The 23,492-nt window shown below is 39.6% G+C and overlaps 2 protein-coding genes across 5 annotated transcripts; one reads left to right on the forward strand and one right to left on the reverse strand.

Moving 5' to 3' along the window:
• Nucleotides 1-800: 800 nt before the first annotated feature.
• LOC131236436 (elongation of fatty acids protein 3-like) lies at nucleotides 801-6,320 on the forward strand. The gene is made up of 2 exons (XM_058233585.1): nucleotides 801-1,746; nucleotides 5,942-6,320. The coding sequence occupies exon 1, from the start codon at nucleotides 887-889 to the stop codon at nucleotides 1,724-1,726; it is 840 nt and encodes a 279-aa protein (XP_058089568.1). The 5' UTR covers nucleotides 801-886; the 3' UTR covers nucleotides 1,727-1,746; nucleotides 5,942-6,320.
• LOC131236434 (probable LRR receptor-like serine/threonine-protein kinase At5g63710) lies at nucleotides 5,741-19,063 on the reverse strand. Of its 4 annotated transcripts, none has more exons than XM_058233581.1 (12): nucleotides 18,908-19,062; nucleotides 15,849-16,016; nucleotides 14,284-14,413; nucleotides 14,016-14,087; nucleotides 12,772-12,915; nucleotides 11,951-12,022; nucleotides 11,755-11,820; nucleotides 10,379-10,449; nucleotides 10,145-10,288; nucleotides 9,104-9,445; nucleotides 8,583-8,977; nucleotides 5,741-6,270 (listed from the first exon to the last, which is right to left on the reverse strand). In XM_058233581.1, exons 1-12 carry the CDS (start codon nucleotides 18,921-18,923, stop codon nucleotides 5,956-5,958), a joined length of 1,935 nt encoding a protein of 644 aa, XP_058089564.1. In that variant the 5' UTR covers nucleotides 18,924-19,062; the 3' UTR covers nucleotides 5,741-5,955. The 4 variants fall into 4 exon arrangements, with proteins under 4 accessions (XP_058089564.1, XP_058089565.1, XP_058089566.1 ...); XM_058233582.1 differs by lacking the exon at nucleotides 18,908-19,062 and adding an exon at nucleotides 17,237-17,335; XM_058233583.1 differs by lacking the exon at nucleotides 10,145-10,288 and having other exon boundaries at nucleotides 18,908-19,063.
• Nucleotides 19,064-23,492: the final 4,429 nt, after the last annotated feature.

Here is a 23,492-nt window from a genome sequence, read left to right on the forward strand (position 1 = left end):
AATGAACAGCCGTCTCATTCATCTGTGATTTTTTTAGGGCATACCACCTCTAGTGGATACCGAGCTGTGTGTTGCATCTTTTTCTCAAGTAGAGTTGATATTTTCTTCATCCGGACTGTTCATAAGACCGAGCCCACCATGGATAGAACATGCTCAAAAAACGTTCCTGAGTATATTTTTAATGATCACATATATGACTGTTATTTCGGATAGTTTTTCTTTTTTCTCCTTAACCCTTTGAGGGCAGAAGAGCAAATGGAGGGATCATAAATGATGATTGGACCTTCATTTTCCGGTCCAGAAGATGTTCATGTGGTTCCCATGTGATGAGTGGCCTGGACCTCTCAAGAATATTGGCACGTGTGCCGCGAATGTCGTCACAAACCATCCGCGAACATCCCTTTTAGCGACGAAGAAAAAGAAAAAAAAAGAAAAAGCCAAACAGGGAGAAAAGAAAATACACGAAAAGACAAACGTCATTGCGAGACCGCGACAGGAACGCCCTGTACGCGCTTGCAACTAACGTTGAAAAGTAATAATTTTAAAATTGGATTGACCGAACAACTTTATTATCTGAGTGAAGAACATAACTGACTTTTTTCATGGACCATTCATTAGACGTTTCTCCAATCAGCCAATTTATATATCAACACAATTCAATTTTTGGCCCATAAATAATTTATAACGGGACCCACGACTTCTGCGGTAAATATGACCTAAAAGCATGCCACGAATACAATTTCTTGGTGCCTGCCTATGAACCATCATACTCTGCCAGAGTAAGGTTTTTGCCTATTATCATCACATACCCGCAGAGCGCGAGTCGTAAACGCAACTACCATTTTGAGAGGGAGATAGAGAGAGAGAGAGAGAGAGCATTATCTACATGGAGCTGCTGTATGCTAACCTGCGCCACTGGTTAGTAGGGCACCCGGCCATAGCCAACTTCCGATGGATAGAGCACCAGACCTGGGGCGCGTCTCCACAATTCCTCGTGACCGCCCTCCTCTCGTACCTCGCCCTAACCCTACTCCTCCACCTCACCCTCCCCAAATCCCCCTCCACGTCAGCATCACCACCAACCCCATTCCTCCGTCTCATCTCAGCCGTCCACAACCTCGCCCTCCTCCTCATCTCCTTCACCATGGCCGTAGGATGCTCCCTCTCTTCCATCTCCCAAATGCCCAATCCTAGCTGGCTATTCTGCTTCCCTTCCAACGCGACACCCCCATCTGGGCCCGTCTTCTTCTGGGCCTACATCTTCTACCTCTCCAAGCTCCTCGAATTCTCCGACACCCTCCTCATCCTCTTCAACCCCAACAAACGGCTCACGTTCCTCCACGTGTACCACCACGCCCTTGTCGTACTCATGTGCTATCTATGGCTCCACGCGTCGCAATCTCTGATGCCCGTGGCTCTCGCGACGAACGCTTCGGTCCACACGCTCATGTACGGGTACTACCTGCTGTGTAGCATTGGGAAGAGACCGAGGTGGAAGAGGATGGTGACGGACTGCCAGATCGTGCAGTTCGTCTTCAGTTTCGGGTGCTCGGTCGTGATGATGTGGCTACATTTTGCACGGGCTGAGGGAGGAGGGTGTTCGGGTCTCGGAGCTTGGGCCTTCAATGCGGGTTTCAATGCCTCGCTCCTGCTTCTGTTTCTCAATTTCCATTCGAAGAATTACGGATCCAAAGAGGACGATAAGTGGAAGAAGAAGCAACGGTGATGATTTTGTTTTTATTTTTCGTATCTCTCTCTGTTTCATTGTAATACTTTGGTTATATTCCATCCATGATTGGGTCATTGATTCGGCTGTCCGGCTTTCCTTGCAACTATAACATTTGTGCGATTGAAGATTCACCGCCGGCCATTTATGGGAAATCGGATTGCATAATGAGTAACTCAGTACCCTTTGATCGTACTGAGTAAACTCTGTTGGGCCCACCGTGAATGTACGTGGTTTATCCACGCCGTCCATCCGTTTTCCCAGCCCATTTCAGTGGTTGAGCCCAAAATTGAAGCATATCTAAAGCTCAAGTGGACCCACCACATGTACTGTGTTTGCTGCTTACGAGGCACATTTAGAGGGAGCTGCTTCGGTGGATCCCTGGCTGCGGGGCCCACCGTAATGTATTTATCTTATATACACGCCGTTCATCCTTTTCTCCAGCTCATTTTGGGGCATGAACCTTAAAAATTGTAGCAGATTGAAGTCTCATGTGGACCACACAACAGGAAACAGTGATGAAGAGACCACACAAATATCAGCTTGATCCAAAACTTTTGTGGCCCACAATAAATTTTTAATGGTCCATCATCACTGTTTCCTATGGTGTGGTCGACCTGTGATTATATCTGCTGTAAATTTGGGCTCGTGCGATAAAATGAGCTGGCGAAACGGATGGACAGCGTGGATATAAGACAAATACATCAGTGTAGGTCCCAGAGTCAGGGATCCACCGACCTCGGTGGATCCGGGGATCCACTGAAGCCGCGTCCACCATGTAGAGGATCTGAGCCGTAAACATGAAGATGACCTGGCTCATAATATTTGGCCAGTCCAATCATCAGGCGACCTACATCATCAATGGACAGATGATGATGGCCCACCTAAAGAGATTTTCTGGCCATCTGATCTATATTCCATGGTGGCGACAACCCTTTGCACGGCTCAGATCTCCTGCCACATGTATGGATGGGGAATTGTGGGTTGCATGTGAAGTTCCGACACCATGGGACTGTAAGTGAGCATTATAAAAAAGCGCAGTAATCCGAAGGCTATGCACGAGCGCGAACGTGATAATGTGACCCATTTATGTGTAACGGTCCTATTCATCTGGTGGGCCCTATATGTACCTTGTCCAACAACGGTCTTCCTTGTAAGAAAAAATGGGCATCTATAAAGAACTGACCAATGTACCACAATCAATGAACTCTATAGCCCATCTGATGAGTGGACCCACCTGATTTATGGACCACAGCATACTCTCTGTAGGGCTAGCCTGATGAACAGCCAGGATCTCAATTTGCACGTATGTCGAGAGTAGGAAGGATTTCTACCTTAGCTAGCCAAATGGGACTTGTTTCACACTGGTGGTGGTCGCTGTGGATAATCCATCACCGCACGTCTGCAGAAACTGGAATTAAACCGTCTGAATTGTGGGGCCCACTGTAGATAATCCATCACCGCAGATTAATGGTAAATGGTTTGTTGAATTCAGACCGGTCTACAATTACTCCCAATTAAGTGTTGGGGCCCACCTACTAGTTATGATCATGAGCCCTCTATAGTCCACACTCATCGTGGAGATAACCTTTGGGACATCCACTGTAGGACCTAACTGATGAACGGTGTAGACGTCATCACTTGTGCCCCATGTTGTGATTTTGGATCAAGGACCGGTTTTTGTCACATAGGCCCACTTCAAAGTGGAGATGTTGAACAGTCAACTAAGAATATTGAGGAAAAGTCAAATAGGATTCAACATAAAAGGATATAGATGAACCTTCATGTCGAATTCCAGTCCATTTGCCAATGGATCAAACTGAATGGATCCACTTTTAAGGCAATCAAGACTGCTCATCTAGTGGGCCGATATGGACAGTCAATTGCATCCCTATTAGGATTGCCCTAATATTCCCTCGTTCAGTGTGGGCCACTGCTCTTTTGTTGGACCCCACTACAATGCTCTAAGGCCCAAACCTAATGGGAGTAAATGGAGGTAAATAGTATTTGATGTGTGTTTGGATGGAAGTAAATGCATATAAATGACATGGAATTGGAATAAATGAACATGTAAATGAAATCCTCTCTATAAAAGAAGATTTGGAAGTAAATGTGATGAAATACTTTTTAAAACTCCCCTAGAGAGTCGCACCAGTAAATAAAGGTGGTATTACACACGTCCGCCATTAGCATTGACATTCTACGTAATATAAGACCTTTGCAAAAGCCAATGATAAACAGTGCAGGTCAAGCAGTCCACCTAGCCACCACAGAAACAAATGGGTTTGATCACCCATTTAATTCGACAGTATGGATGGCTATATATATGTTACAATCAATGGTTCAAATCGTATGAGGGACATGAAAGATGGACATATATTGAAAATTTTTAATGCATTTCAATTCCTCCCATTTATTTCCATTTAAATAAAATATTTGGATTTCAAATGCATTTCATTTATTAGCATCCAAACAAAATTTACAATTCATTTACATCCTATTCTATTTCATATTTATCTTTATTAACAAGCTCCCGATTGAGCCCTAAGGGAAGTTTGTATTACCTCAAATGGCACAGCTGGCCCTAAGATCACTAGGATATGTGAGAAATAGCCCCTTTGCAAGTGGCCCACCAGATCAAACTGCTACGTCTCCCAGTGTCTAGATCCAAATATCATCTTCAAACTGTTACCAACGGCCTCTTAATAGTTCCAAAGTTTAAGCTAGTGATAAAGCTCCATTCGGTCCTTGCACATTCTGCTTTTAAAAAAAAAAAAAAAAACATGCGCACACACCGCCACACACTCACGAAGTGGGATTTCACCACCCTTGGGTACTCAGAACCCTCGACCAGGTGTCGAAACTCCTAAGAGTCTACCACTGGAGCAAGAGCAAGGACCCAAATCCTCCGCTCTCTTAATAACTCTTTCCCAGTATCCAAACAACAGAACTGGATTTCTAAGAACTTTTTGAGTACCAAAACATGTAGATGGAATCCCTTTCATTGGGAAATCCCAGAAACAGATTCATGAATCCTTCTAAGATTCGAGAAATCCATACAACCTCTTATATATTAATCGTAGTGGGCATGTCTGATCAAAATGCATAATTCTCTACATGGAAAGTTGGTTGTTTGTTGAAAACTTGGAATGTTTATGTTCATGTGTATGTTTTTGGAGGAATATTAATATGCAGGTCACTGCCTATTACTTTTATATTCGGTTCCCTCCTCACAGCGATCAGATCTATTGTTATTGTGGGCCACCACATGGACAGGCCATATCTCACAAAGCAAGGGGATTGAACTCTGGTTCATTGTATCAGTGGCCTGCAAAAAGAACAGTTAAGAGCAACAAGAACAGTTAAGAGCAACAGTCCAGATTCACAAGGAAAAAAAAAAGAAGAAGAAGAGGAAAGAGTTGTCCTATCACTGTTTCAACCATAGCTTATCCACTTGGTGGGCCACCAAGATCAATACCCCCAATCAGCATAAACGTTTGCCACAGGTGCTGCAAGGAGAGCTGCATTGAACTTTTATTCAGCAATCTGCTTATTAGTATTCCTGTATTTTTAGCAGCTAGATGTGTTCTGCAAGAGGTAATATACAATGCTCGGTGCAACAGTGAGTACAGTATGCTCAAGTTTTCAGTTTGTACAAGTGGGTCCCAATGGTTCCATGATCCAAACTACTGAAATGATTGGACCCACTTTGGATGATGCAACACAAATCTCCCATATGAGTAGATCCTAACTGTCTGGTTCGTCATCCAGCAAATGGACATTTAAGAAAGAAAAAGAAGCAACATCATATTCAACCAAAGAAAGCCAGATGTTTGGTAGCTAGAATCATCCAATCTGAGGAATTGTTTGTCTAAACCAGGGCCCATGCTACCATCGGCTGGGATCTCGCTGAACCATGGACCCCACTTGTACAAGTTGAAAACCCAAACAGGTCATAGAAAGCCTCAGGCCAAGCATTATATATACCTCAGTTTATAAACGAAAAGCGGAAAATAAGCAAACTTAACTATTCCTTGTTAATACAGCAAATCCATCTTCGAGTGCCTTTAGATATACAACATCCTTGAAAACATAATGCAGCAGAACTCGAAATCGACAGCAACACTACATTCTTTTTTAGTTGCGCATTAGCCAATACCACTCTATTTACAGGTAAATGCAACTGACCAGATCACTTACTTTGCTGTTACTTAGGATTAGCTCTCTACCTACCTTGCTGCAGACAACTGTATGGCTTCTTTGTTGTACGTTGAATCTTCGGCCCAGTCCAAGTGGTGGGAGAAGGTCGAATACTCTTGATGGCGGATCACTTCGAGCTGCTCCCATTCGGCCCACCGCTCAGCCAGCCCCTCTCCTTGCAGCATGCTCACCACTTCTCTCATCTTTGGCCGGTCCTCGGGCGAGCCTTGAGTACATAGCAAGGCCACCTGGACGATCACCTCGACTTCTTTGGGATTGTAGTTTTGCTTCAAATTGTTGTCGACAATGTCATGGAGCCTGTTCTCCCTCAGTAGCTTTTTTATCTGTTTAGCATGTGAAAATAAATAAAAACCACTGTTGAAGGAATGCATCATGACCTTTAACCAGTAAAATCCTTGCCAGTGTTGCTTAGTGTAATCTAACCAATCTGGCTGAGAGAACTAATATTAGAAGGGGTGATTCCAAGCACACATGCAACTGGACCACACTCATCAGATGGGGCAGATTTTGTGAATACTCCCTGACCTGAAAATCAGGTAGCCCACTCGTAGGGTGGGCCACACATGACCATTGGTCATACTCAACCATCCATTTTCACATACAATGTGCAGCCCACCTGATGAGTGAACTTGCTTGATTGGGCCATGGCATGTTTAAAGCATAGATCAAAAACCCAAAAATCCAACTCGACTTTATGTCCTGCTAGGTCAGGTTGACTCTAAGCCTCAACCCGACTCGACCCGAAATTTAATTATTATAAATAGAAAATATTAGGAACATTAATAAATATTTTAAAATGCTATATCTGTTTGAGTAATAGAGGATGCAGTATAAAGCAACAATTCTGCATATGCACTGGTTGAGGGCATTCCTTCCCTCGGTTGAGATTGAAGGTTTGAATCTCACTCGTGCTTTAAAAAAACAATAACAATAATGATAATAAATAATAATAATAATAATAAAATCCCGCCTTTAAACCAAGTGACTAGGTTCTGATGCTGGACATGAAATTCAAATATGATGTGCGAGATTTCAGGCTTAAGATCACGTTAGTTCAAAAACAATTACACAAATTCCATATTCCACATAAAAAGTCCAAATATTCAAGTAAAGAGGAATCTATACGGGTCCAGGCCTACACAGGCTAAGACTGGACCAATAAAAATTATAAACCAAACGATGCTCAAAGGGAAATAGAAATCAACTGCAATAGAAATCAACCACACATGCATAGCAAACAGTCTCTAATCCAAGGGATTTCCCAATCTCAATTCAAGGAACCCTAGGATGAAAAATGGGGCAAATAAATTAGGGCTAATGCAAACTAAGGCTAGGGTTTAGGAAATAGGAATGAAAAAAGGAAAACTAGAGGAAAACTTGACCCGGAGAAAGCTCCTATGTGCAGATGGTGACCCGGGGCTGACGCACGTGCACGGGTGGGCTGGCCGCATATGTGATGGAAGCCCGTCTCCCCAAAGTGACACTTAGGACTTGGTCGACCAGGGGAGACCTCCAATCCCTCCAAGTTTGTCGACGATCCGACATAAGGTCGAGGTATAGTGTTCCGTTGAAGTTTCAGAACTGACTGTATGGAGATGAATAGCTACAAAAGCTGAAAAATTCAAAGCAATAATGATGATAGAAGATGAGATATATGGATGAGAGAGGGTAGGGATGGATGGGAATAGATATGGCTTCACACAACGTAGTTAGCCCTTCGAAAAGGGAGGGCTTCGTACCCACTTTTGAATTCTTCCACAACTCACTAAAAGAGCAGAAAAATAAAGCAGGAATTTTTATTAAGCTTCAATGAATCAAAAGAACTACAAGGGGTGCCTATTTATAAGGAAAATCTTATACCCCTAAACTCGTGCCAAGTGTACAACCTATTATTTGGCGATGAAGTAAACTAAAATAAAAACCAAACAAAGAAATCCAAAGCATTCATAATGTTCTAAATAATAACAATAAGTAAAACCTAAAATATGAAATCAATTCGACTAGTGGGCCACGATCATGAGATCCCATGATGGGCTTTTCTTGACTAACGGGCCCACTCTTTTGAATCAAAACTTCGTCCTCTAGCTAAGAAGCCCTCCCTGGATGTCGCCATCGATCCAGATCGACGGTGGGGCTCTCCTTCTTCTGGTGTACGAGCGTAAGGGGGGTGGTGTGCATGCCCGTGTGAACAGCGTGCGCAGGATGTCCCCATCAGGTTCAAGTCACATTGGGTTGACCAAGTCATCTAGTTGGCTCAATGAGTCTCTCGGAGTCTCAGCTGAGTCACAGTACCAAGTTTCTCATTAACCCAGCTGAGTCAAGTTGGCTCAGCTGAGTTTCACATCAAGTCAGCAAGTTTTAGAAGTGTGGTTTAAAGTGGGAAATGGAACAGGCTACACACGTGTGCCGCCTGGGTACGTGGGCCCAAGAATCATCTCTTTAATCTCTCCTATTGTGATTTGCCTTAGCACCAGACATCTTGTAAATTAAGCCTTTAACAGGAGATTCCAGAAACCACTCCCAGTAGCTTTCAGGTCAGGAAAGATGGTCAAATAATCTCAAATAACGAAACACAATTGGCAGATAAAACGTGGGATAACCAATCAGCTGAAATCGATAAAGTTGTTGATCTTACATGATCAAGCAGTAGGACATCCTCCTCCTCTTCGAGACGTGAAAAATCTATTGCACGTTGACCAGTCACAAGTTCAAGAAGCGTAATGCCATATCCAAATACGTCCGTCTTCTCTGATGATTTCCCAGTGGATAGATACTCTGGTGCAATATGTCCCATGGTTCCACGGATCTGGGTCGTAACATGGGTCAATTTCGTGTCAACCAGCTTTGCCAGTCCAAAATCCCCAAGGACTGCTTCAAAATCATCATCTAGCAGGATGTTAGCCGCTTTCAAATCACGGTGTATGATCTTAGGATTGCAGTGCTCATGCAGATATTCCAGCCCATGGGCTACGCCAAAAGCCACTCGTTTTCTTGTGGGCCAGTCCAGACCTTTCTCACCAGGTTTTAAATCTGTACAAATGTTCAAAATGTGAAACTGTCCACTTAGTATTTCATATAAGAATAGCATCAAAATGATAGTCGATAGAACATATTCAAATTCTCAAAGAATGGAATTGTTGCTGATAAATAGCATACCTCGTAAACGATATGCAACACTGAGATTTTGCATGAATGGATAAACGAGAATTCTCTCCGAAGGGGTGGTACAGAGTCCTATCAGCCGTAGTAGATTCCGATGAACTGCTACACTTATCAGCTCAACTTCTCTCAAGAATGCAGCCTCCCCACCAGGATTATAATAGTCAGTTAGACGTTTCACAGCAACCTTTGTATTGTCTGAAAGAGTGCCCTTGTAAACTTTTCCAAAGCCCCCTTGTCCAATTACATTGCTTTCACTGAAATTGTCGGTTGCAAGTTGCAGCTCACGCCATGAAAACCTTCTTAATTGGCCGAAGAAAATTTTGCATTCGTCTTCACCTGAAGTGAGAAAAATAGACAGAAGCTTAGATCCATCGAAGTTGAAAGTCTATAGAGATAGAGATACAAGAAATTTTTTACAATATCCCCTTATGCAATCCAAGTATTGGAACGACTGCTTTGAAGGGTTATGGTAAAGAGGCAGAAATTACCAAATGCTCCATTGAAGAACATGATTTCCTAAAATAATTTCCTAAAACACAGATTTGAAACATAAAAATGAGACTGAACATAGAAAGCTTCAAAATGATGTATTCAATCACACTATTATAAAAGTTTTGAAGTTGTTTGATTCCTTGTAAATACACGCAAATCAAAACCCCACTAAAAGGACATAAGGACTCTCTCATCGTCCAACAAATGACATCACTGAAAAATAAAGAAAGCAACCAACCATGATCCAGCGAAATTCCATCCAACTCAAATATATTCAGTTATTCACGGGTAGAAGATTACCTTAAAAAGATCATTTCTAAGAAGGAATATTAGGTAATTCCTCAACATACAAAGGAAATTTTACAAATAAATTCATGAAGTTGATGCAGTCAGGTAATCTATTTCCAATAACATATTTGCTGAGGATTATGAAATGAAGTTGATGCAGTCAGGTAATTTATTTCCAAGAACATATTTGCTGAGGATTACGAAATATATCTTTATGTAAAATTATGGAAGCAGAAGAAGAGATCATGAGACTACCAGAAACATCAACGAAGACGTCATGTTCTAGCGGATGCATTCGGCGGTACCAGTATACAATAATAGCCCCAATGGACAAAACTAGCAATGCCCCACCAACAGCACTACCAACCACAACTACTAGTTTTGACTTCCTAACTGAACCTGCCAATATACCAATAAACCGCCCACTAATTCGAACATATTGGTAGAAAAAGGAAGCTTAGAAATATGATAAACGTACAATGAATGAACCTGGTCTTGAGGAACTTGATGCACAAGGTTGTTGCAAGTTAGACCCACAAGCAAGACGAGTTCCTGTAAAACTGCAGCAATAGCACTGTCAGCCATTAGAGTATCAAGCATCATCTGAATGGTTTGTATCACCCAATATGTACCAGTATCAGTGGTGAACTATACAATACCCGATTCATTAATATAAAACTAGGTACAAATGCGTCATTTTTGAGATTCATGATGAAGGCACTCGGTGCAGTGCCAAAGCAGCAAAGAATTACCAGAAAAAAGGCTCTTGAAAATACATTAGCAGATCATGATATAAGAAAACATACCCATCGAACTTGCGAGTCTATAACAAGTTGATAGTGCTGGTGATCTCTAGAGACAATTTAGTAATTTTTGGGGTCCAATTGGAATGCTGGACGTTTCCCAACTACTAGTGGTAGCAAGTTTCATTAAGTGACATTTTTGTACACAATCAGCAGAAGCAATTATTTTCCTTTTTCCCCCCACGTACAAACTCTGTAAATGCCATTCTTGTATTTATTGATAATTGGAGGTATTTTCATACTTCCACATCTGATCTATGTATTCTTCATACACTACCTTGAACAAGTTGATGAGATAATTTAGGGCCGGTTTGGTAGATGCCTAAAAATGAGTTCATTTCATTTAGTTAACTGTAGTTATGTATAAGAGACTTTTATCTCTAATTCATAATTACATTTAACTAAAACGAGATATACACATTTTTATGTGTCTACTGAAGAGAGGCTTTGTATATGCAGATGAACTAAAAAGAAAATAATATGAAGAATTCAGTTTTGAGAGAGAGAGAGTCGGATTCTGTTGACATTATAATCATGGTCACAAACAGAAGGGACATGCATAGAGAGAGAGAGAGAGAGAGAGAGAGAGAGTCGGATTCTGTTAACATTATAATCATGGTCACAAACAGAAGGGACATGCATAGAGAGAGAGAGAGAGAGAGAGAGAGAGAGAGAGAGAGAGAGAAAGAGAGTCAGATTCTGTTGACATTATAATCATGGTCCCGAGTCAGATTCTGTTGACATTATAATCATGGTCACAAACAGAAGGGACATGCATATCCACCATAACATTCTTAACAAAATGAACTTCAGCGTTGATATATTGCCAAGAACAAACTGTTTGGGGAGCCCAAAAAAAAATAAAAAATCAATTCCATGAAAGATAATAACAGAAGAAGGTACTAAACTGATCCCTATCACAAGTACAGTAATAATAGCTTAATATACAAAAACATTCAACTGCATCTTGCTATAGGGATCATAGTAGAAAGGGTTTCATCATTTCTACATGATAGGTTAGAGATGAGAGAAAGGAGATAGGAATTTGAGCATCGAATTTACTTATATGTGGGAACTGAAAATAGTTTTGTCGGAATTCTCCCAATAAAATCATTGGAAGAAAGATCCCTGCAAAAAAAAAAATCAAGATTAAAATGAACACACAAATATATGGCTATTTGAAGAGGAGAGCATTCATAGACAATAACAGGGCACCATCAACAAGTAACATAAAAATGTACCAGAGAGGATTCCTTACACTTCTATTAACCCTGTAATATTTGTAATTGAATCTGGAATTTCTCCACTTAGGTCATTCTTGCTTATTACCCTGAGTCAAATAACATTTCACATTCAAAAGAAGTGGAAAATCAAGATTTTCAAATTTAAACAATTGTGTTTCTAACATACAAAATGGAACCTTAAATCATGATCAAGAACTTTGTTAAGCCCACACACGTGTGCAATAAATCTTATGTACATGCCACACATGTGCCATTATGGCACGATAGGTCCGAGATGCAATCCATCCATCAGAAAGGCACCACCATATTGATGCCCTAGCCCAAGAATAGGTTCATCCACTGGACAGGTGGGCCACAGTTTTCAAAATAAATTAAGAGCCATTTTAGCAACCCATCCACCCATTTACAGTATTAGAGCCCACATGCTGAATGGACCAGATTTACTTTTGGGAAAACACTTAGAAGGTTGGATCAACCTGATGGATGGACTGAATCTCACACCTACATGCCATCTGGCACATGCATGGCATGTACATGAGCTTTATTGCACACGCGTGTGAGCTTACCTAAGCTCCATGATCAAATTAATAAAGAGCCTAACATCATAATTCATAAGGATGAATTAACAAGAAGTGCAATAACTTGCTCTCTGTAGAGTATTCATTCCGCACACAGTTAGTGAGGGCATCATGAGATACAAGGGAAAAATACATAAGGTACCCATCAAGTTTCTACATACAGCTTGGGTGGTACAAATGGAAAGAACATGAAGAGAAACAAAGAAAAGCAAAAGATACAAAGGAGAAAATAATCAACGTTGCTTCTTATCACTTACAAATGCTTGAGGTTGGAAAGTCGACCCCAAGAAGAAGGTATAGGCCCGCTAAAACTATTGTTGGCCAGATTCAGGTACTGCAGGTGTTCCATACTGCTGAGGTAATCTGGTAGTGTACCGGACAGATGATTGTTCTGCAATTCCCTGCATAAAGTATATGACTAGTGAAGATTCCTTTAAGCAACAAAGTCAGTATCCATCGTCTAGAAACTAATACTATTCTTCAATGAATGTAGTGATAATATGGAACCAAGTTATCAACTACAACCTCCATAGTTCAGAAAAGTTGCAAAAGTAAGTATATGTTACAAGAAAATATATATTAGCTAATAAAATTAAATACAATAGTTGCACTAAAACAAAACGCTGCATTTCTGTAGTTATTGGCTATAAAACTAGCCATGCCTTATGGGATAAAATGTTGGGCAGTCAAGTAACAACATGTTCATGAGATGGGTGTAGCTGAATTGAGGATGTTGAGTTGGATGAGTGGCAAGAGCAGGAAGGACATAATACTAATGAATGCATTCGAGGGGACTTGGATGTAGCACCAATAGGTAATAAGATGAGGGAAAGTAGACTTGGATGGTTTGGCCATGTGCAATGGAGACCCAGAACAGCACTGGTTAAAAGGAGTGAGCTGGTTCAAGCTGGAGGTTCTAATAGGGCGAGGGGAATGCCCAAAAGGATATGGGTGGGGGCAGTAAAAACAGATTTGGATGACCTACAGTTCAACTTAGGTATGGTCCTTGATAGAGTGGGATGGTAGAATAGGATTCGTGTAGCCGGCCTCAATTAGTTGGACAATTTGGAGAGTCATGAATTATCGGTTTGCTAAGTCCGTCACCAACACGTGCGAAACACTAAACACCCACATTTGCATTTGAGTCCTTAATTTTGTATTGGTTAGGCAAATAATCTTCACAAATACATGCATATATACATAACCCAAAGAATTTGCAGGGATCTTTCTTGCTCCCACATTTCCTCTTCATTTTTATGAGTACATAAATCTGACATTCTCAATTTTGGTACATTTTCCAATATATATATATATATATATATATATATATATATATATATATATATATATATATATATATATATATATATATATATCATAAATCTATAGCAAAGACGAGATCACCATAAATTCATGTAATACTGAAACTTAATTTGGTGAATGTTAATACCAAAACAAGGACCCAAAACACAAGTGCTATAGGAACAGGATTGTTACTTACAAGCTGATCAAAAACTTCAACTTTGTAATTGAAGGCGACAGAGTTCCTGAAAAGCCATTTGATGCCAGACTCCTGCAAATGGGCATTTACAAACTAAAACTACTGCAAAAGATACACAAGTTGAAACCCATGAAGCGACATCAATCGAATATGAAAGAGAATTGCAACATGATGGCCTTAGGCTATAAGAACAAAACCATAACGAATGCTATACAAGTCACAACAGTCTTATTAAGAAAAAAAAAAGGAATTAAGATGAGGAACTTACAGAGTTATAACATGTCCATTCCCACAAGTGACATGAGACCAACTATAGCATGGGTCGACAGTAAAAGTATCCCAATTAATTCTTTTGCCAGAATCATTTAGTGCTTTCATGAGTTCAGTTAAAGCTTCACCTGAACCATTAGTAAAACATATGCATCAAGCCAGCGATACAACTTTACAACTAGAAAGCTGATCGATGAAGAACTTTTCCACAAAGATCCAAGAAAGATGTGACACTATAAAGATAAATGGTGTGACCTCATGGTATACTTGTATTTAAGATTCTTTTGAGGTCCGTGACTTTTTTGGTCACACTCGCCTGAAAATCTCAAAGTACGGATGTCACAATACAACATTTGATCCAACATCTCCCAGAGTGTCCAAAGATAGTCCATATCGTTATTGAAATCTATGGACTTATTTAATTTCCTTGTTAGCGGATTATTGATAAAGAATGCAGTAATAAGAAGTTTGCTTAGCCCACACATGCAGAACCCTGCCCATCCACACACACACAAACGCTTGCACGCTAATAAGGCACTGAGGTGTTAGATTGAACTTTGTGGGGCCATACTGTTGATATCTTCTGGCCTAAAAATCAGGTCACTACACTCCTTAGGCGGGCCTCAATGTACTAAACATATGAATTGATAGAAAAAAATAATTCTACATCCATTTGTCCTGTACACTGATATGAATTGATAGAAAAAAATAATTCTACATCCGTTTGTCCTGTACACTTTGGGCCACCTGAGAAGCAAAACAGCTCGATTTTAGGCCAGAAGACCTGAACAATGTGGCCCACCTGATGAAGAATCAGTTCATGCAGGTAGGTCATATTCGCATGTGGACTTGCATGTGGATGGGCAGGGCCCCATCTAGTAGTTGCATGCTAAAATCGTACGCTACCCGGATGAAGTATAATGCCCTATGCCTGTATTCATGGGAATTGTTTCCATGGCCACAGAAAGCGTATCCAGAAGAAGGAAAATTGATAATCTCAATAGATGAATTACAGGCTGCTGTGCTTAAACATATGTACAGTTTTCTGAGGTGCAGGACTCAGTGCACAAGGGGCCCATGGTTTGGTGATCCTGACCAGTGATCTCATGGGATCGCCCGTGGATGGGGGATGCTCCAACAAATTTTCAGATAGGAAGATCCTAACCCTGTGACCTTTCACATATTTTTTTGTTGAATGTGGACCATTGCTGGTATTATTTTCTTAACCATCTATCCATAGGCCACTGACTGAAGGGATAGAATCTTCCAATCTGGGTGATTTAAGGGCATCCCTCATTCATGACAGGGCCCATCAGATCATCAGTTTGGAACCACATGCCCCATATGTGTCAGAAAATAATACATTTGCCGAGGCTCAGAAAAATATAATTCCTCATCTATAATTCTATATATATCTGACCACCAAAGCAAGAATATTTGGTTCTTAGATTATCAGATGACTATGATTAGAATTTTATCTAATGGAAAACTTAATGTTATTCCCAAAGCCATTGACAGATGTAAATTTCTACTTATATCCTAAATATCATAACTTTGTCATACCTTCAACATCGGGTAGAGCAGAAGAGTTGCTAAAGCCAACGAACTCGAGGAGAATAAGACAGATGATCATTATTCTTGGAGGGACCCACAAACAATGGAAGACCTGGAACAGTGAACTGTATTCTCCTTCCAGCGACATCTTACTCCATTTGCTGGTTTTAGATGATTCTAAGGAAACAAAAGAATTATTGGCAATTAAAATCTGGAAGTGGGCACAAGAGCAATCAAGTAATTGTATTTATATAATCTCGAAAAGGAACAACCCATTTTGGGCAGAAAAGAGAGAAGTATGAAGTTTCTAATATTTAGTAGGTTAAGTGCAAGTTCATGCCTGTCAAACCATTCTAGAACAACACAGGTTAACAACACTGATAAAAATTAATAAATAAGAAAAGAAAAAGGGTGTACCTGTACATTCAAGTAGGAACCTGACAATCAGACAAAAACTTACCTTACTAGTTACTAGGACACGACAAATCACTGGCTACATTAATTCCTTGAGAATGCCTTCTACGGAAATCTTAGAATAATGAGAATCCATCACAAAAGTCTGTACAAGTTTCATTGCATACCATTGACTATTTGTACCCGAAAACCAGAATTTGCGAATGCCATCATCCACTGAATTTGCAAATACCATCATCCACTAAATAAACAAAGCATATTTACCCGACCTGTAGAATTTTTATTATGATTGGAAAAATAGAGATCATTATTAAATCATGTTGTAAAAAGCAGCTCCAATGCAAGCCAATGATATGAGACAGACAACAGGTTGGAGGTCTTTCTTGTATGTTTCCCAAGTTCAGCACAACGGCACATACTAAAACATCGAAATTCCCATAATGAAAACAGCCTATTGCAGTTCAATAAATCTTCTCTGATCTAGAAAATGCCATTTTCCTCTGATTTTTCATGTGGGAAAATGGTCCAGTAGTCAAATTTGATTTACCACCATGATTGGCTTTTCTAAGGCCATGTTTGGATACATGCATTCAAGGGGAAAAGAAAAGAACATGTACTGATTAATCAATGATTATTTCCATGAAACTATTGAAATACGGATTCCATTTTTAGGGGTCTTGTTTGCATAGCAAGTGGAAATCTCATATTTGTGAGACAATTGTCACCTAGTTTCTTGTGACAAAGAATCCAAACCACAGAAAAGTACAATGATGCTTTGTGAAATTCTCCCTTTTGGTATCCATCTCAAACTGTCACGTCAACAGAAACATTTTCCATTTCCATTGATTTCCATGGAATTGGTGATACATGAACATGCCCTACAGGTTGTAGCTACAGATAACTAACAGTCAATATGAGTGACTAACATGTGAATTGAGAACACAGAAAAAAAAAATAATAATAATAAAGCATAGGTGACTAACATTCTTAAAATTGAGGTGCTATCCATATTCCCTTGGGAGATTCAAACTTTCTATCGCAGGCGATGCCGTCTATTTCTTGAAAGACACACGTTAATGAACCTAACATAAAATACAGCTAAACATATAAGCTAAAGAATTTCGGCAACAGTAAAAGAGACTTATGCTTTGATTAAAATTCGCCAAATTACCCTATTTGCTCCCAGATTGAGTGAATCAGACCAATTCACAACTCACCACCAACCAGTTTGTCATTTGCATCAAATCGAGCAAATAAGATCAACAAATTCCCCACTTAAAGTTCACCAAAACTCACCTTTTAATTGATTAATTCCAAGCTTGCCGAAAGTTTGGGCCCACTTAAGATCAAAATCGGCAATGTGAAATGGATGCTTAGATTTAAGAATTTAGAGAACCTAATTTTCTTACATAGCAAGAAAATGTTGAGAACTGAACGGTGAACTCAACTTTAGTGGGTTTGGTTCATTAGACAAAAAAACGAATGGCAATCCAAACACGAAAACAGAATGAGCTGTTGGCAGCCTAAAAATCTCCCTAAAGTCCTAAGGGCATCATATCAGTAAACCATACCACGGCGTGTAGAAAGCACCATGAAATCATTTTTTTTTTTTTTTTTTTTTTTAAAGGCTACTTACTACACACAGACATATGCATCGAAATAAATGAATATACATACCCACCTACATAGATACATATTGCATTGAGATTATCCTCTGACCAAACTTGTACTTGTATAAACTATTTTGTTGTATAAATACAGCGCAATTCAAGAAAGGATATGGTAGTTTCTCATCATTTTCATAAAAACCCCCATACAAATAAATTTTATATATATATATAAGCATAAAATAACCAACTTCCATCACCTGAACCATAGTTAGCAAATATGCATATTCACCTTCTTCTTTTTTTTAAATGTTTTGTCTGTTGTATGATTCAAAAAATCATATAGATATGATTTAGGTCACCATCATGTATTTTTTATGCCTTACATATAAAATACGCATTATATGCATTTTATACTTATTCACGTATAATAATAATAAAAAATACATATGTATTTATGATGCAACTTTTCATTTTCTTTGTCAAGTTAAAAACGTCTTTTGACCTCCACATTAAAATTTTTGATTGTCCATTTTTAAAGCTGAATTTTTCTTTGCCAAGTTTAAATTACCTCTTCGACTTAGATATAAAACCCTTCACAATCTCCCATAATTTTCAAGTAAAACCATACCATACCGAAATTATCCGTCTTCATTTCTTTGGTGTTTCCATGTTTTCATGACCGACTTTTTAATTGTATTTTTCTCCATCTACACCGATGATACTCGATCTTTTGTGTTACTGTATGTTTGCCGTCTGCCGAATTGCTAACTATGGCCTAAACGGCACTATATACATATATACATACATGATGCATACATAATAAAGAAAAGTCTTTCAGCTTTGTAGCCAGTGTTTTCTTTCAGCAAATGCAGGACAGCATGTCCATGTGTGTGGTATGATGTAAAAACAAGACATGTTTCATTGAATCATATGATGAAAATCTCTCATGCAATATATCTATATTTATCTAACAACCCAAGAGAAATGAAATGAAATGAAATGAAAGGATTTAGAGTTTGTGTAGGAAATGGAAGTAGCACTCACCAGCTTGGTTAGCCATGGCAGTGCCCCAAGACAAGGAGGAGAGACCATGTCACAGAAGAAGAGGAGCAAGGAGGAGCGTCCATTTCCTAATGATGCTGTTGCTTTGGTGGGCCCTACGCTACCCCATTTGAAAATTCCGTGGTGGCACACACCTGTCCCTGCTTGATCAGGAATCAGAATCCCACTCACTTTGCTTTTCTATTCTATAATATGTATTGAAAAATGCTGACAGAGATACGCAGAAGTGCAGTCGCTCTCTTCACCACGTGCCAACCAGGCACACGTGATGAAAAACCAAGTGGGTCACACGTATGCAAGCTATTTGGACCATTGGTTGTTATATACACACTGTGTGGTCCACCTGATCATTGTGCAGGCCTGATTTTTTAGTCAATGCAATTACACAGTGGGAATGGCTGGATGAGCGGCTTTGATATCACATACGAGTGCCTCCTTTCCACGTGTGAGATGAAAGAGCCACTAGAACCTGAATATCAGACCCACGTCTCTTGAGAGTAGTCGTCGTAGGGTGTCTTATCACTGGGGACCGTACATAAAGTTGCCCACATAAATCAGATGATGCTAGCCGTCTGATCAATGTCGTTCAAAGGTGGCGGAAAGCAAAGAGAGCCAAAGGGGCGGCCCTTCAGTGCAGCAAAGTGAAGAAAAGTGCTGGTGCTGGATATGATTCTGAGACGAGTGCGACTTGTTAAGCAAAGACCATCAATGATATGGCCCACTGAATGGACGGTCCCAGTTGATGTATCACCCCTGCCACCTGTGCTGTTTAAAAAGAACTCCACTATAATTCAGTTCATACGGCTTTAAGGGGTCATTTCGATGTAAGCAAAGTTCTGTACGGTACAGTCGCGCAACATGTTGTCTATGGTCTGTCTAAGCATGGAACTCATAGAAGAGCTTTGTAAGCCCACAAGCATGTGCAATATAGCTCATGTACACACCACACGTGTGCCAGCATGGCGTGATAGGTTTGATGTCCAATCCATCCACTAAAATCATTCATCATTAGAACCCATTCATCCATTTTCTAATACATTCATTTATGCCTGGGTCTTTGTCCAATCACTCTTTACTAATGTTACTGAGAGAAGACTAAGGCATCAGATAAAAATAATAGAAAATCAGGTTGATTTTATGTTTTGAAGATTTACCACTGAAGTTATTTTATTACTGAACAATTGATAGAAAATTATAAAAAGAGGAAGAAATTCTCAGTCTTCAATCCATTCATTAGATTAGCACCACCATATTGGCGCCCGCATTTGCATTAAGACTGAATTTCTTCTTCTTCTTTTTTCAATAAAACATGAACAAAGTCAGAATAACTTCTTGGATGAATTAGATCTCACACACATTTTCATGTTGGCACGTGTGTGTACATGAGTTTTACTACACCAAGACCTTATTTGAATTTTTGGTAAAATACGCAAGTAAGCCATTATTATTATATTTCCGATATTTGTTTAAAATAATGGTAAAACACATAAATCAATGATCAAATGCATACCTAAGACAAAAGGTTTAGATGCATTAGTAATTATTATAATTTTATATTATAGAATCTTAATCTATTTGATATTTCATAGTTAAAACAAATAATGAGAAAAAATAAATTATAATCATTGCTCATTTTTTTTATTTACTGAGATAATTGGAAAAATAAATACTCTAAAAAATAACTTACCTTAAAAGTCATAATTAAAAATTGATTCTCCAAGACAAAAGTGCCAAAAAAAAAAAAAAAAAAAAAAAAAAAAAGGAGGGGGGGGTGGTGGTTAAAGCTTAATCCTAAGCCAGAGAAATGGGAAAGGATTTATATGTGCCCATGTACAAGCGCCTCACATGCACTGCATCGCCAATCTTCAAGCACTTTATATATGCCATATGCGTCCATATCCACGATAACATAACTTAATAGCCTTATCTAAGACAGGGAGACCGAGTCACTACGTCCAAATCGCAATTTAGCTTTGCATCCAGGGGAGCGGATTTGGTGAGACCACGGCCTCACTGAAAAGCCCACTTTGATAAATGTATTAAGTATCCAGGCCGTTCATCTGTTTCTCCTAATCATTTTAAGGTCATTGTCCAAAAAATGAAGCAGTTACAATTATCAGGTGGACCATAGCATTGGAAACAGTGGTGATTGAATGTCCTACCATTAAAAACATCTTATGGCGCACATTAATGTTTAGGTAATGTTCATTTACCATCCAATCTCTTGAGGATGAAGTAAAAACAAAACAAAAAATTATCTACTTGATCCAGAACTTTTGTGGCCTATTAATGGTCAATTACCACTGTTTCCTGTAGTATGGTCCACTTGATAATTGGATCTACTTCATTTTTGCATAATACCCTAAAATGATCTGTAAAAGTTGATGGACGGTGTGGATACAGAATATATACATCAAGGTGGGCCATACAGTAAAGGCCACACCATCTTGGGTGAGTCCGGCGTCTCACCCAATCCGCTCCCTGCATCCAGACCCTCACGTATAATCCATTCAGTCTTCCGCACACGTGTAATGAGAGGATAAGATTCCCCCACATAACAGTGTTTGGTCCTGAGTGTTTCTGCAGTACCCGTACGTTTCAAGATCCTGTCCACCATGATTTTTCTGAACCGTTGATTCGATCACTCTCAATCTGGAAAGCTCGTACACCAAAATTGTCCACATTAACAAAAACCAACCCTTCAATTTGTGCCCACAAAATAAACAGTTCAGGAAGGAAACACAGCAAGGGGCAGCATTTGAAAAAGTTCCCATGGATAGGATCTTCCAAGCTGGTGATATTTTGATTCTTGGGTTATCCACAGTGGGACCCATTATATGAACGGCTTGGATCACTGAACCACGGGTTCCACGTGTACAAACTGAGGACCTGAGCGTTCTGTAGAACATCCACGGCCGCGCATTTTATGGTACGCTGCATCTGTTGCCGGTGCTTTGTGGACATTGCAACGTGGATATTCCCCCACTCGGTTCTTCGCGTGCAGCCTACGTTGGTGCCTATGGCCATCATATCATCCACTAGAGAGATAAGATGGGACCCATATTGCTACATGGACAGATGATCCGTACCGTACATATGGTGGGCCTTACCATATGGATGCATCATCCACGCATCAGCCCTTCGGTCTATACCATCCCAAATGGTTGGCTACACATTTTAGGATGTCACGTCTGAATATTCCATTCACATATGAACCTGTGTTTCAATCTTTTCGATGTTTTGAGCTTGTTCAACCACTTCCAAAAATGGAAATGCATTTTTTTTTGTATGGTTCTTGCTTCCATCGGGTCTGATTTATGGTGTGAAATATGTTGGAAAAGTGAAAAATAAAAAATTCTCATTACCAAGCTGAATCACGTATTTATAAGCTGTCGTTAAGGCGTGTTATGCCCACTAATCAATTGTTGATGGGTTACGTGTGAAATGCTTTCGATATAAGAGAAGCCTTTTATCTAAATCTTACATGCATTAATGACAAAGGGTCTACTTAGAAACATTTTCCACATAGTTGATTGTTTTACAAATTAGATTAGCGGTCGTCTATCAATATTCTTAAAGAAAAAAGTTTTTGGTCAGATCTGTTAAAATTAATTAGTTTTAAACCATAATAATCCAGTTTATATAGGCACTAGAGTAGTGGACCATTGCTAGGTGATCATCAATGGCTCACAACGGTTGTAAAATATTTTTTTATCATTGATATTAAATTTGGGGCGTTTCTAATCGTTGGATCAAACGATCTAATCATTGGATCATCAAAGGCCGTCCATTTTCAGACCGTTGTAGCTTTTAAAGCTGCGAACCATTCTCAAAACAGCTTACAATTTCGGATTCATAGATCCAATGTAGCCTATAAAACCCACGTGCATACCTTTTTACGTGAGCACCCGTACGCACCTTTGCACATGTGTAATAGGCACATAATATGAACAATCCACTTGATGCATCATCCTTTGAAATTCTATATAAGCCCAATTTTCAACCTGATCCAAAACTCTTGGGCCATAGTAAAGAGAAATGCAAATCAATGGAGGAAACTATTTCTTTTTGCCATGGGCCACCAAAGTTTTGTATCGGGTTGAAAGTTGGGCTAGTGTGGTTTCAAGGGGTTCTGCATCATGTGGATTGTTCAAATTCTATGTCCATGACATGTGTGTAAAGGTGTGCACACGGGTGCTCACTTAAAAGATGCGCAGGTGAGCATTCCTATATATATTCACTCAACTTCCATTTTATTTTTACTTCCTCCATTTTTCTCATTTAGAAAACTTTGATATACTATACCAATGATTGATACTCTGGCACTAGGAATTGTAAACGTGGAATGCAAATAATTCATTTTAATCTGTTCAAATTGTGGGCCACAATCTAAATGGATTATAAACCCAAATTTGCACTCATGGTAACCTTACTACTGATCGATGGAAATTTTAATGGACAGTTGATATATAAAATAGCCAACCATCCTAATTCAGCTAATAAATCTCTGTTACTCTGTTTACAACCGGTCCACATGGATCTCGCAATTTGGACAGTTTAAATTGAG

Source organism: Magnolia sinica, chromosome 2, assembly GCF_029962835.1.
Source record: "Magnolia sinica isolate HGM2019 chromosome 2, MsV1, whole genome shotgun sequence".
NCBI classification, from domain to species: Eukaryota; Viridiplantae; Streptophyta; class Magnoliopsida; order Magnoliales; family Magnoliaceae; genus Magnolia; species Magnolia sinica.